Consider the following 12,145-nt stretch of genomic DNA (forward strand, 5'->3'; position numbering starts at 1 on the left):
ATATTTAAAAAATAGCACCTCAATTTCTTTTATTCTTGAGTTTTGATTTCTAAAATCGTCCCTTAATAAAATATTTCCCACCACTAATTGAATATCCAGTATCTAAAGACAATTCGTCCACAATTTGTAATCCTATTTTAAAAATTAGTTTGATATAATTTACTTATCAGAAGGAATATAAACTTTTTTGCGTTTGACTAGATTTTGAGATATTAATAGAAATTTTGAAATATCTTTAAGATACTTCCCTGGTCTGAAGGACTCTTTTGTCCGTGAGTGAAACATAATCCTGTGGCAAGTTGCAACGATAGATACTCCTTTAATAGATTGTAAAATGAAACAATCTGCTGAGGTTGTCTTTGGAGATTATCTATTCTGCAACGAAGACTATTAAGTTAGCAATGTCTGTTGTGATGCACAGTATTGAATGAGCAGATCGTATCTTTCTACAATCTACACAATAGTAATTGTAAGAGTATAATTTATACATATTAATATCTCAGAAACTAAGATACAACCGAAGCGGAAATTTTATATCCGGGACACTCTTCCCCTTTCCGTTAACTACAGTTAAAAACTGTTCAACTTTATAATTATATATAATCACTGTTATAATTTTTTAACAATTTCTGTAAAAAAGATTATTAAATTCCTTTTAAACAATTAATTCCCTAAAATAATATTCAGCCGCGAATGATATTGCATTGCAATAATAATATTCGAAGAGCTCAATGATACGTGAAGCAGCAAGAAAAACAGCCTTTGCCAGGTGCAACCTTAAGCGCCGATGAAATTGAAATCGTGTTATATTTACACAGATGTCTAATTATTGGATCGGTGTATTTATTAAGCCGTCCGTGCGTACTTGTTACACGAGGTCTTCGATATTCCCATTTTTATTTCACACAATATTAAAAAATTATGTTCTCAGAAAAAAAAATTATTTTACTTACGAACTTACGATAATATCTTTATAATATTCGAAATTATTTTTATGTGAAACATGCATTTTTTGCATCGGCTACCGATAATTCTGTTTGCGCTTTCGAAGTCTTTATTTTATCGCAACGAATTTAGATTATCTCCATATGTTCGCTTTGCATTCGTTGAACAATTAGTATGAATAAGTACAGACTGTTGCCGATTCGTATAAAAAAGTATGAAGGCTAGCACTAATTTTTCTTTCGCGAACCGTGAGATACGTTTCTGTTCACTGTACGTACTCGGTATATAAAGGAGCGCGAAGCCGTCGGTTTCTTTCAGTTCCGCGGCATACCGTGAAACGTGCTCGTATATCTAAACAACAGTTGATTAATTTTATTCTACGGGTACTTCGTTCAACATGTAATTGGGCTTGTCGCTAAAATTGTTCGCCGCGAGGTGAGGGGGTACTTTACACTTATAAAAGCGACGAGATCGACGGCGAAGGATTTTCTCACAGTTCACCACGTGATATAAAAATACGGTGAATAATTTAGATTTTAAATTACAGTAATTCACTTGACAGATTACTTCACGGTGAAAGCTATTCCTTTCATTTAAACGAGCAAACATTTCACGACTTCGAAAGATAATTGAAGTTCAGAATAATAACGATCAACTTCTTTAGTAATCGTACATTTTTGATCGTTCTGTTTGGTATTCAGTAACTTGCGATGGCCTTTGACGCGATGGAGAAGAAGAAATGGCACCCGAAGAGTGGGCAGATAAATAAGTTCATCAAAAAACGAATACCCATCGTTGGGTGGTTGCCGAATTATAATACCGAAAAGTTTCTGAACGATGCGATCGCCGGCGTCACCGTCGGACTTACCGTGATGCCGCAAGGACTCGCTTACGCTACTTTGGCTGGCCTGGAACCTCAGGTGAATATAATTCCGAATATATTTCCGAAATAAGACTCGCGATTAATAATAATCGAGTATTTCTGCATGTCGTTATAGTATGGCTTGTATTCTGCATTCATGGGGGCAATGGTGTACATAGTATTCGGTTCATGCAAAGATATCACCATTGGGCCCACTGCACTCATGGCATTGATGACTCATGAATACGTACAGGGTAGGAATGCCGATTTCGCGATACTGCTAGCCTTTCTTTGCGGTTGCTTGCAACTATTAATGGCTTTCCTACGGCTAGGTATGAAATACTATTTTAATTATAATATCATTTAAACCATTTTCTAAACTGATCGCTTTTTTTACATAGGAGTACTTATAGACTTCATTTCCATACCAGTTACCGTCGGTTTTACTTCGGCAACGTCTGTTATAATCGTCGTTTCTCAACTGAAGGGACTTCTAGGACTGCAAATTTCTTCCAAAGGATTTTTAGATACTCTAATAAAAGTTTTACAGAATATTCACAAAACCAATCCTTTTGATACTGCGATGAGTTTTTCCTGTATCATTATTTTACTATTATTCAGGGTAAAAGCGATAGTCTGTTAATATTCAGTTTAACTAATTATAAAAATAAACACGATTATCGTTTATTTTCCAGAAAATGAAGGATATCAAATTATGTTCGAATAACGAGAAAGCAAACAAATATCAGAGGGTACTGATGAAGATGATATGGTTAATATCAACGGCGAGGAACGCCCTGATCGTGATCGTCTGCTCCGCCATTGCGTACAAGCTTAGCTCACCGGAACATGGCTCTAGTTTTATACTCACTGGTCCTGTAAGATCTGGTCTTCCGCCTTTCGGTCTGCCGCCTTTCTCCACACAAATGAAGAATCAGACGTTGAACTTCATCGAGATGTGTTCAGAATTGGGCGCCTCGATAGCTTTGGTGCCTATAATCGGTGTCCTTGGGAATGTGGCAATTGCCAAGGCATTCGCGAACGGTGGCAAAGTGGATGCCACGCAAGAACTAATTACGTTAGGAATTTGTAACGTGCTGGGCTCTTTTGCAAGCGCGATGCCGGTCACCGGATCGTTTAGTAGATCCGCAGTGAATCACGCCAGCGGTGTAAAAACGCCAATGGGTGGTCTCTATACCGGAATATTCATATTGCTAGCGCTCAGCCTGCTCACTCCATATTTTTACTTCATACCGAAAGGTATCCGTCGTTTATTCGTTCCATTTGTACGCATGTTAACATGTTACATGAACGTCGTTCTTTTTTTAGCTTCGTTATCTGCAGTTATTATCTGCGCGGTGATATACATGATTGAATATCAAGTCGTCAAGCTCATATGGAAAACGAATAAAAAGGATTTGATTCCGATGCTTGTTACGTTTATATTCTGCCTGATTATCGGTGTTGAATACGGAATTTTACTAGGTGTAGGGACGAATCTCATATTCTTATTGTACCCCTCCGCGCGCCCTACGATACACATCGACAAATGCACGGTGAGTGATCAACGGTAATAGAAGAGTAAAGTCTTTAGTTACTGTCCGAAGATACGAATTGTGTATATTTTAGACTAGCTCCGGGGTTGATTACCTGTTAGTGACGCCGGGAAATAGTTTGTATTTCCCTGCCATTGACTTTATCAAGAAATCGGTCGGCAACGCTGGCATAAAACAAGGTTCTAGTCAGATACCAGTCGTAATTGATTGCAGATATATTATAGGAGCCGATTTTACCGCTGCTAAGGTAAGAATATTCTAAATCAGATAGCGAAATAACGAACGTTATCTATGTGAATAATTCGTTGTTACAGGGCATAGCGACACTAATACATGAATTTAACAATCGGAAACAAGGTCTGTATTTTTACAATCCTCGCTCGGACGTCGTTGCCGTGCTTAAAGGAGCATGCGAAGAGGAATTTCGGTACATCTCCACTCAAGACGAATTATCGTACTTGTTATCGACGTGTCAAGGTGACGGGAATGCACTTAACCGCGTCGAATTAAGATATTCAATATTCGATTATATTTTATAATCTATTTTTCTCTCTTTTTTTAGATAAAACGTCGCAACAACTTTTGGAAACAACGCGTGACAAGTCGCACGAACCTTTGATGCTGAGTATACCAGAAATCATTCATCGGAACAGTCGCTCGTGCCAAGAACTTAATGAAGTTACAACCACGTTGTTACACGCTACGGCTAGTTAGTTAATAAATACGATTCCCGATTCATTTAACCGTCTCTCGTAATATCTTTACATCCGTCATCCGTTGACTTCGCACGTCATTAAAATAGTGGCACACAGATCAGTGTATATACGTTATTCAGTATTATTCAAATACATGGAAGAATATGAAATCCACAATTAATCGTGCGACACGAGTTAATAATGTAAATATACTATGAATTTTTGTATACAACTTGGAAAAATATATTTCTTTTTTTCCCCCCTTTTCTTACAATTGTCTTGTATACCAGTGAGAAATAAATAATTAATATATTTTTAATAGCTACTTGTGTTATTATTTATCTTGGTCTTAACTTTCCTTGTAATTAGACATTACTCTTATCGCGTAATTAAGATAATATTTTTATATACACTTTGTGTACGTTTAAGTGTTCACAAATTACAGTCGTTTTTTTAGCGTAGTTAGACAGATAAGTCCTCGCAAAGAAAACAAGTATATTGCACAGTGTAATTGGTCCATCACCAAAATCATTATCTTCATACTAAAAACATATGTGTTTACCAGAATTAACGACCGTACTAATTACAAAATAAATAATTCCGCGAATTGACCAATAATACTTGTTAATATTGCACCGAAGTAACGTGACTGCGATAACTATTCAAATGATATCCCGCTTCAATTTATACATATATTAGCTTGTATTCGAATGCATAAGAAAAGATATGAACTATCTGCAAACTGATTAATTATTGAATACTTGAAAAATTTGTACAAGAATATGTTCCGATGTATGATACAATATCCAGTGAATTGAACATATATATACTTTAATAAAGTCCTGAAACAACATCAGTGACTTTACCCCGATTTCCAACCGCGGAAGAAGTCGTGTTCCTTCGTCCAATCGGATTTTCCTTCATCTGCTGCTTCCCTGAATACTTCCCGGCGTTGAACCGAGTCTTTCCAAGCCCGAACGTGTCGTACGTCCGGCCAGCGAATATTCCCGAGTCCATCGACTTACTCGCGAACCTGTTACCCATATTATCATTATGGCAAAACGAATTATGCCTCACACCGTTCTTCGTCAGTATCGTCGGAGTGCGATCTAAATTGAACTCGTTATTCCTCCTGGCAGAATTCAATTCGTTCCACTCGCGATTTCTCTGTTCCTCGTACAATTCATCGCTCCTTAACTGTTTGTTGTTTACGTGCGAAGAATAAAATTCATCGCTCTTCAAATGTTTGCTCCTCGATTGCTCCTTCCTGGACTTCGATCCGGGTTCGCAGCAGCTTTTGGTATCGTCTAATCTATTCGATTTCGATCTGGCAAGCGTCCTCTCGTCCTTCTTCGTCTTCACGTGGTACTTGCTCGAGTTCCACTGATTCTTTTCTTGCGTGATCACGATGTCGACCATAGAGTCCAAGCCCTCGTCGATTCGGTCCAAAGATTTAGTCAGCAAACTCGGAGACTTCGGTGCGTCGATGGATCTCGGCCTTCGCGTTACCAGAGGCTCGAGGTTGAAGTCTGTCACGTAAAACAGGCCGCTGTCGCTCCCCCCTTGTGTCGAAGGGCACTGATCTTTTCTCGAAACGTGCGAAACGTGGTGAAACGACTCGGACCTACGCATCTTGCTCCTCGAATTCTCATCCGTGAACAAATGTTCTCGTTTGCTCAGATTCTCGGAGCTCTCGTGTCTCCCGCAGCTCTGGAGGCTCCGATGGTCGTCGAACGAGTTCAAACTTTCGAATTTCCTGATCTGATTCTCCACTCTGCTCCGGTTCGACCTTTTCGAACGCGGACTGGACGCGCTCGATTCCAGGTAATCGTGACTCGCCGATCTACGCAGCTGCTTCCTCTTTTCCACCTCACTCCTGTACTTGTGCCTCTGGGAAAATCCATCCTGCCTGCTGGATTTCAACTCCGTCTTAGTCTTACTGTAAGACGATTCGTAATTCCTGATCGTCTTCCTGTTCTTTATTTCACTTTCACTGAAGTATCGGAGATCGTCGTAGCTCTTTTTTAGTTTATCACTAACACCGCTTTCGGTTTCTTTTCTCGGACAATGCTTCTGGAAGTGATCGATATCGCTCCTGACTGGCTCCTCGTAAGCCTGACTCTTCCCGTTGTATTTCAAACGAGAAGCACTAAGGAGGGAATCGCTACCGTCGCCTAACGTTTCCTCTTCGATGTCCTCGTCGTGGGAGTTGGACACGTCTTCGTGATCGACGAAGTCACCGCGTCTCACTGCCATAATAGCGGATAGACACGGTGGTGATCGTCTAGGCGGTTGGGGGTGTAGAATAGTCGGTACGATCGCCTCTTCAATGTCAGGGCCCTTCACAACAATCTTCACGCTACCGTCCACCGACGACTTCGAGAGTCTTCGCGATTCCATATTCGTCCTTCTGCCACCGCTAGAATCTGTGCTGTAATCGCGATCGTTCCCAAAGTACGTCACTTGTTCTCCTTTGATCATGCTCTGCGACGCGTTCGAACCAGCGTTCGACTTTGGCATCTTGTTATCTCTCTTCATCACCTTGTCGTACACATAAATGTCCCCGTTGTTCAATGACATCTTCGAGCTCGACCTGTGCAATTGCGTTTTCGACGAGTCTTCGTTATAGAAATTCTGATCGATTCGATTTTGTTCGGTCCGGTTCTTGTCGCCGATCTCCTCCTCCGCGTCCTTTACGATGATCCGCAGCTCCTCGATCACGTCGTCGATCGTCGTCTCCTGGTCGTTGTCCGGCGACGCGTTCATCTTTTGGTGACTCGTCCGCGACTGATGCTTCGTGTTCTCTGGGCTGCTCGACCTCTCAGAGGAGCTGATGCCCTCGTCCTCGGCGTTCGAGGAAACCTTCGGCGATTGCTTCGTGCCGAGCACCGTCATCTTCTCACGGTCCTCGAGGTTGTAATTGTTCAGCTTTTCCAATTGCAGCTGCTGAAGCTGCGACTGCAGGGCCGATACCTTTTTGCCGAGGATCCTGCAGGTTTCCTCGGCACGTACGACTCTTCGCTGCAGGGCGTCCACGTCGACGCAGTTGTGGGCCCATTTCTGAACCTCCTTATGTAGAAGATCGTGCAACGCGTCCTCCTCCCTGCCATCCAATTCTTTCAGCCATTCTTGAAGGACCTGCGGCTCTAGTCCAGCTTCGCAGGCTTCGGCCTAACGATCAAAAACAAACATCCGACTTTAATCATCAAAGAATAATTTCTATTTTAGAGGAACTAAACATGAACAGCAATTAAGATCAAGAGTTTTATCTCGTAATTGCAACTACTCACTTGAATATATAATCTGGTTTGCGTCCGTGGTGCAGATTTCAGAAAAGCGTTCAGGAAAGTGACTCCTGCGACTCTCAGTGCAATCGCTGCTCTGGGAGCGAGAAGCGCACCGGCCAGGAACCGGAATCTTCCACCTTCGCCATATTTCAACCTGAGCGTCGAAACGGCCTCCGAAACCGCCGCGTGTCCACCCGGTATTTGGCAAACCTTAGTGAGTAACTAGAAGGATCGATAAATTAATTAAATCTCACGGACAATGATCTACTTTCAAGTTCGCAGGTAAAAATCCGAATGTATCAAAAAGCTATTTAGTTCAACATATTCATCCTTCATAATAAGGCTCAGCCAAGATTGAGTCAAAGTTACTCGGTAATTAATCGTTACGGCCGAAGTAAGAATTGCAGATTTTCGTAGTAGGTAACTAAGTAAATCTCGCCGACAGTTTCACGTCGCGTCGGCTGAGATACCGATCTCCTCATTCTCATTATATTCTTTCAACGTTCTGCCTCTCTGTGTGATCACGTGCCGTGGATTAATTAGCCAGTTCGGTTAGTCAACATCTGATCGTAACCGCGATGCTTGCCAAGGTGCGCTCCCTCGGTGTACATAGAAGCAGCGTGCAAAGAAAAAAATTTACAGAACCGCGCGTATGCCTGAGTTTGCAAATGTCGGCCGAATAACGTTTGGATAGACGATAAAAACTGGTTGCCCGCTTGGTCCCTTGAAATAACGGGGCCCGTCAACTGGACCGCGTTTGCTGGAACCGCGGTTACGTTTACGACTATCTCAATGGGTCAACCCGTAAGCACTTTGCCAATTACCAGAAACCTGACCCACTTGTTATTTCACGCATCGTTTAAATAAAACGCATCCTGAGAGACCGTGATCGACATAATTATCCAACATAATTTAGATTAAACTACGAAAGACAGGCCGTGATCTAACCGTCTATTTATAGAACTACGTAATTGCGTGATAAATACATGAAACTGAACATTAACGAGACTGAAAATATAAATAATTTCTCGAGATTAACTCAAGTAGAGATAACGTATAGTCAGCGTCGTTAATGTTACCATGAAGATAGTGGAGGAATTATAATTTCAGTGAAGCGCGATTCCAGCTGAACGTTTCTTTCATTAACAGTGCCCATTCGCGGTAACGGAAGTGACGATTGTTACCTGAAGAGCGAGGACTCGAGACCGGTTCAAGCTACTGGTCAGGCAGACTGCCAGGGCGAGGAGGCCGGGCTGCGCCTGCACCAGGAGCCTCGGCGCGTCGGTGCATCGTTCGGTGCAAGCGGCGAGGCACTCGACGCATCCGAGCTCGTCCAACGCGGCCCTCCTCGTGCCGACCCTCGGACCAGTATGACCGGAAGAAGGTGGCGAGCTTTGGGCCAGCTGAACGCCGCGCAGCGTCTCCAGCAGCAAGGTGATCCCATCGGCCGGCGGTGACGAGAATTCCTGAACGAAACTGGAAAACGAGTTTCACGTTACTATTTAAAACGAGGAAGAATTCCTCCTCCCGGTGACGCAATCTTATCACTGTTATTATCCAACCGGGGCTCGACGTTCACCGTAAACATGTTACTCTGCATGCCATTCACAATTCTTTTCTCGTACTATCGGCCTCTGAATTTTTTCACGCCAACATTGTTCGAAGTCCCGGCGTCTTTGCCGATGGTTAATGAAGCCTGAATCATTAGCGAGACATTTTAATGGAAATACCAGAGATCGGTACACGTACGAGGCCGGGGCGACTGCATTCCCGAATTTTTGCCCGGTCCGGAAGCACCGGTAACGGTACGGACGCGCGCGTACTAGCCACCGAAGGAAACGGGGCACACGCGTAACAAGCATTGAACCTCCGACAGGGTTAGGAAAAAAAAAAGTATAATTACATAATTATGGGACCCCGCGATCGACGGAAAAACTCAATCCGGTTTTGTAGCTCCGCGATGGCGAGCGAGTTCCTTTGAGCTTGTCAACGGAATCGTTGGAAGAGTGATGGCAGCAAGAAACCGATAACTATTAATGAAATATATACATTGAGAAGGGGAGGGAGGAGAGGTAAGAAAACGTGGCTCAATTAAATTACACGCCTTTCAAACCACGGGAACATTATCATTAAGCGTAAGTTAGACTCCCAGCCTTTATAAATCAGAACATCTTCAATAAATTTACACTGGATCCATTCCTATTACTGTCAGAATTCGGTCTTCCATTAACGAAAACCTGTTCAAGAAGATGTGTGAATTTTGATACTGATTTAAATGCGAAACCGACTGAACGCCTCGAATTTAAAACCTCGTCGATAGACGCTGGCATGCTTGATTACTCGATCGCCGTTCGCCCGGAGTTCTCGTTAAGATATAATTTTACTAGCTATCGATCGTTCAGCCGAGAGGAAGAGTATAAAAAGGCCCCGTACGGATTCCTGGTTACAACCACACGGGCATCGTTCGACGTGCGTGCGATGGCCTTAAGCTAGACAGGTGCAAGGACGGAGAAACAGATATTACGACTGTCAAACGGTGACAGGTCCACGGGGAGAGAGTTTGTTTCGACGCTACGGGCTGCGTTGCCTCTTTCGAGTCAACAGGAATGGGATACCCTTAATGGACGAGAGCTATCTCTGATCGTGTCACGTTAGTTCCCTTAATTATACACCTGGGACACGTGTACACCGGCGTGACGCACACCGTCGGCTCCGTACGCCGAGGTCTTTCTCTCCACCGATCCGTGAGAATTTTCTTGCCACTCAGTCTTTTGTCACTTTCTATACGTCTCCGACGTTACGTAATCCCGTCTCGAAGGGATTCGCTAATGTTACAAAATACTGTTCTTTAAAAAGGAACCCCGAAAGTCAAATGGTGTTCTTCGTAGTAAAGTGTACGTAACAAATAAAATCACATAAATACATATATAAAATTATTAAATGTAGAATTGTTATCAACATTTATTTTCTAATCTATTACAAAGCATTAATTAATCGTGCTATTAATGTAGATACTGGAAGCCTCCAGTATTTATAATAACAACGTATTTTTTATTAATAATTCATATTGTAAATAATTAGTAAGCAAGAATTTTCGCCACAATTTCTTTCTGTGAAATAAACATATGTATAATATTTGGGATCTTAAATGCAAAGAAGATGCAGAATAAAGTTGATTTCAAGCGATAAACGAGCAACTCCTTAACACGCAATTAGACTTTATTATAAATGAATACATCTGCCTCTCTTCGAGTGTTGTCGACAACTGCTAAGGTTGAGAACGAGAACGACAACTGTCAGTCTCGTCATCAATTGCCTATCTTCATGAAAGATTGTCTATTTTTCTGGGACCTCATATGTACATGTATAAATTTTCATCCTATTTAAGTGAACACTGCATATTACCTCACAATTATTATGCGAGAGAAACTAAAAATTCAGCGACATTGACCCTCATATTTCCTGACAAAACATAAATTTCCTAATAAGACTCTCAGCCTACATATTATATCCTCGCCAAGCACATCCAAACACATTTTCTTCAATTAGTATGATAATGAAACGAACTCTCTCTCGCAGGAATCCCAGACTCGAAATTTCGCGTCCCAAATGTTTCCAGGTGTCCAGTCATAAATTATTCGCAACGGTTTCGAAGAATCATTCTATCCAAGGAAAGACGTAACTCGCCCAGTGCGGTGGTCCCACGAACGGCGCAGCACCAGTTGAACGCATGCAAATTAGCATTAAAACGTTTTTTCTGTACTGTTTTCTGCACTCGTCGCCTGTTTACCGCGGGGTAATCAAGGCGACAGAGAAGGAGAGAGTTCTGACAACAACAATAGGTGCATTACGTTACTGGTCGTACGTGTGGTATTATGCGCGCCGCGATACTCGCGCGTACACCGCAGCGCGGTGTATTACGATTCGCGGCGTGAACACCGTGGATCGCCTTTGTTGGTCTCGTCTTAAAAATGATCGACGGGGGCCTCCATTTGGACTGGAGAAAATGAAAGCCCGTGCGCGAATGAGAGTGACGGTAAAGGATACGCAGCAAGCGAGACGGTGACCGCAGACCACCCCAAGAAACATTCGCTCTACGCCTGACGGGCCGCCGTATTTATTTATACGTTACCGGCGATAAAACTAGACGAAGAACCGCGTGGGCATCGTTTCGGTATTCCGACGGCGTTTAACAATCCCCGCCTCCGCGATTCGAGACCCGCGTAATATATTCGAGTACGACGGAAAGGAGATAAAGCGGACGCGCGAAGAAGGGAATTTGTTCCAAGGCGAACGACTCCCGCTATCGAAAGCACGCTTCCTCGGAGAAGTCGTACGACCGAGGCTTCGATGCGACGCGACGGTTGCATTATATTACACCCGGCATTATGCAGAGTGCGGCGGGCACGTAAGAATGCCCTCGGCGGACGCGGTATGAATATCAAGTGTCCCTCACTGCCCGGTCGTGGTGGGCACACCCTAAAATTGAACGCGATGGACGATGCCGGAACGAGAAGAAAACGAAAGGCCCCGGTTCGCCGGACGTTTCTCTTTCGTGCGATATTTTTGGTACTCAGCATTGCGTAATCCGTTCGTTTTTATTGTACCCTTTCGGAGAAAAGAGGAAGCCTCGAACGACGTTACGATTGTTGCTTCGGAAACAATCATTGATGGAAGATAGAGTCTTATGTAAGTGAAACTAATTCGTGAGATCGCGATGCACGAATAAATTGTGCCACCCTAAGAATGCCTCACTACTTAAAAATTACATATAGATTTATATATAATTAAAAATTTTAT

The 12,145-nt window shown here is 42.8% G+C and overlaps 2 protein-coding genes across 3 annotated transcripts in view; one reads left to right on the plus strand and one right to left on the minus strand.

Moving 5' to 3' along the window:
- LOC108632245 (sodium-independent sulfate anion transporter) overlaps window positions 1-4,290 on the plus strand; it is a 7,855-nt gene extending 3,565 nt beyond the window's left edge. Inside the window, exons 2-9 of the mRNA XM_018036682.2 lie at window positions 1,647-1,865; window positions 1,944-2,139; window positions 2,209-2,429; window positions 2,503-3,067; window positions 3,137-3,363; window positions 3,437-3,610; window positions 3,678-3,840; window positions 3,926-4,290. Coding sequence (XP_017892171.1) covers window positions 1,656-1,865; window positions 1,944-2,139; window positions 2,209-2,429; window positions 2,503-3,067; window positions 3,137-3,363; window positions 3,437-3,610; window positions 3,678-3,840; window positions 3,926-4,077 — 1,908 coding nt within the window. The 5' untranslated portion in view covers window positions 1,647-1,655 and the 3' untranslated portion in view covers window positions 4,078-4,290. The remainder of the gene's footprint in view (window positions 1-1,646; window positions 1,866-1,943; window positions 2,140-2,208; window positions 2,430-2,502; window positions 3,068-3,136; window positions 3,364-3,436; window positions 3,611-3,677; window positions 3,841-3,925) is intronic.
- Window positions 4,291-4,370: 80 nt separating this feature from the next.
- mwh (multiple wing hairs) overlaps window positions 4,371-12,145 on the minus strand; it is a 48,714-nt gene continuing 40,939 nt past the window's right edge. For both annotated transcript variants that reach the window (XM_026819506.1, XM_018036681.2), the window contains exons 4-6: window positions 8,530-8,821; window positions 7,349-7,567; window positions 4,371-7,229 (exon numbers count right to left, since the gene is read on the minus strand). In XM_026819506.1, the coding sequence (XP_026675307.1) occupies window positions 4,890-7,229; window positions 7,349-7,567; window positions 8,530-8,821 (2,851 nt within the window). In that variant the 3' untranslated portion in view covers window positions 4,371-4,889. The remainder of the gene's footprint in view (window positions 7,230-7,348; window positions 7,568-8,529; window positions 8,822-12,145) is intronic.

This window comes from Ceratina calcarata, unplaced genomic scaffold (assembly GCF_001652005.2).
Source record: "Ceratina calcarata isolate Rehan_Ccalc_2016 unplaced genomic scaffold, ASM165200v1 scaffold153, whole genome shotgun sequence".
NCBI lineage: Eukaryota > Metazoa > Arthropoda > Insecta > Hymenoptera > Apidae > Ceratina > Ceratina calcarata.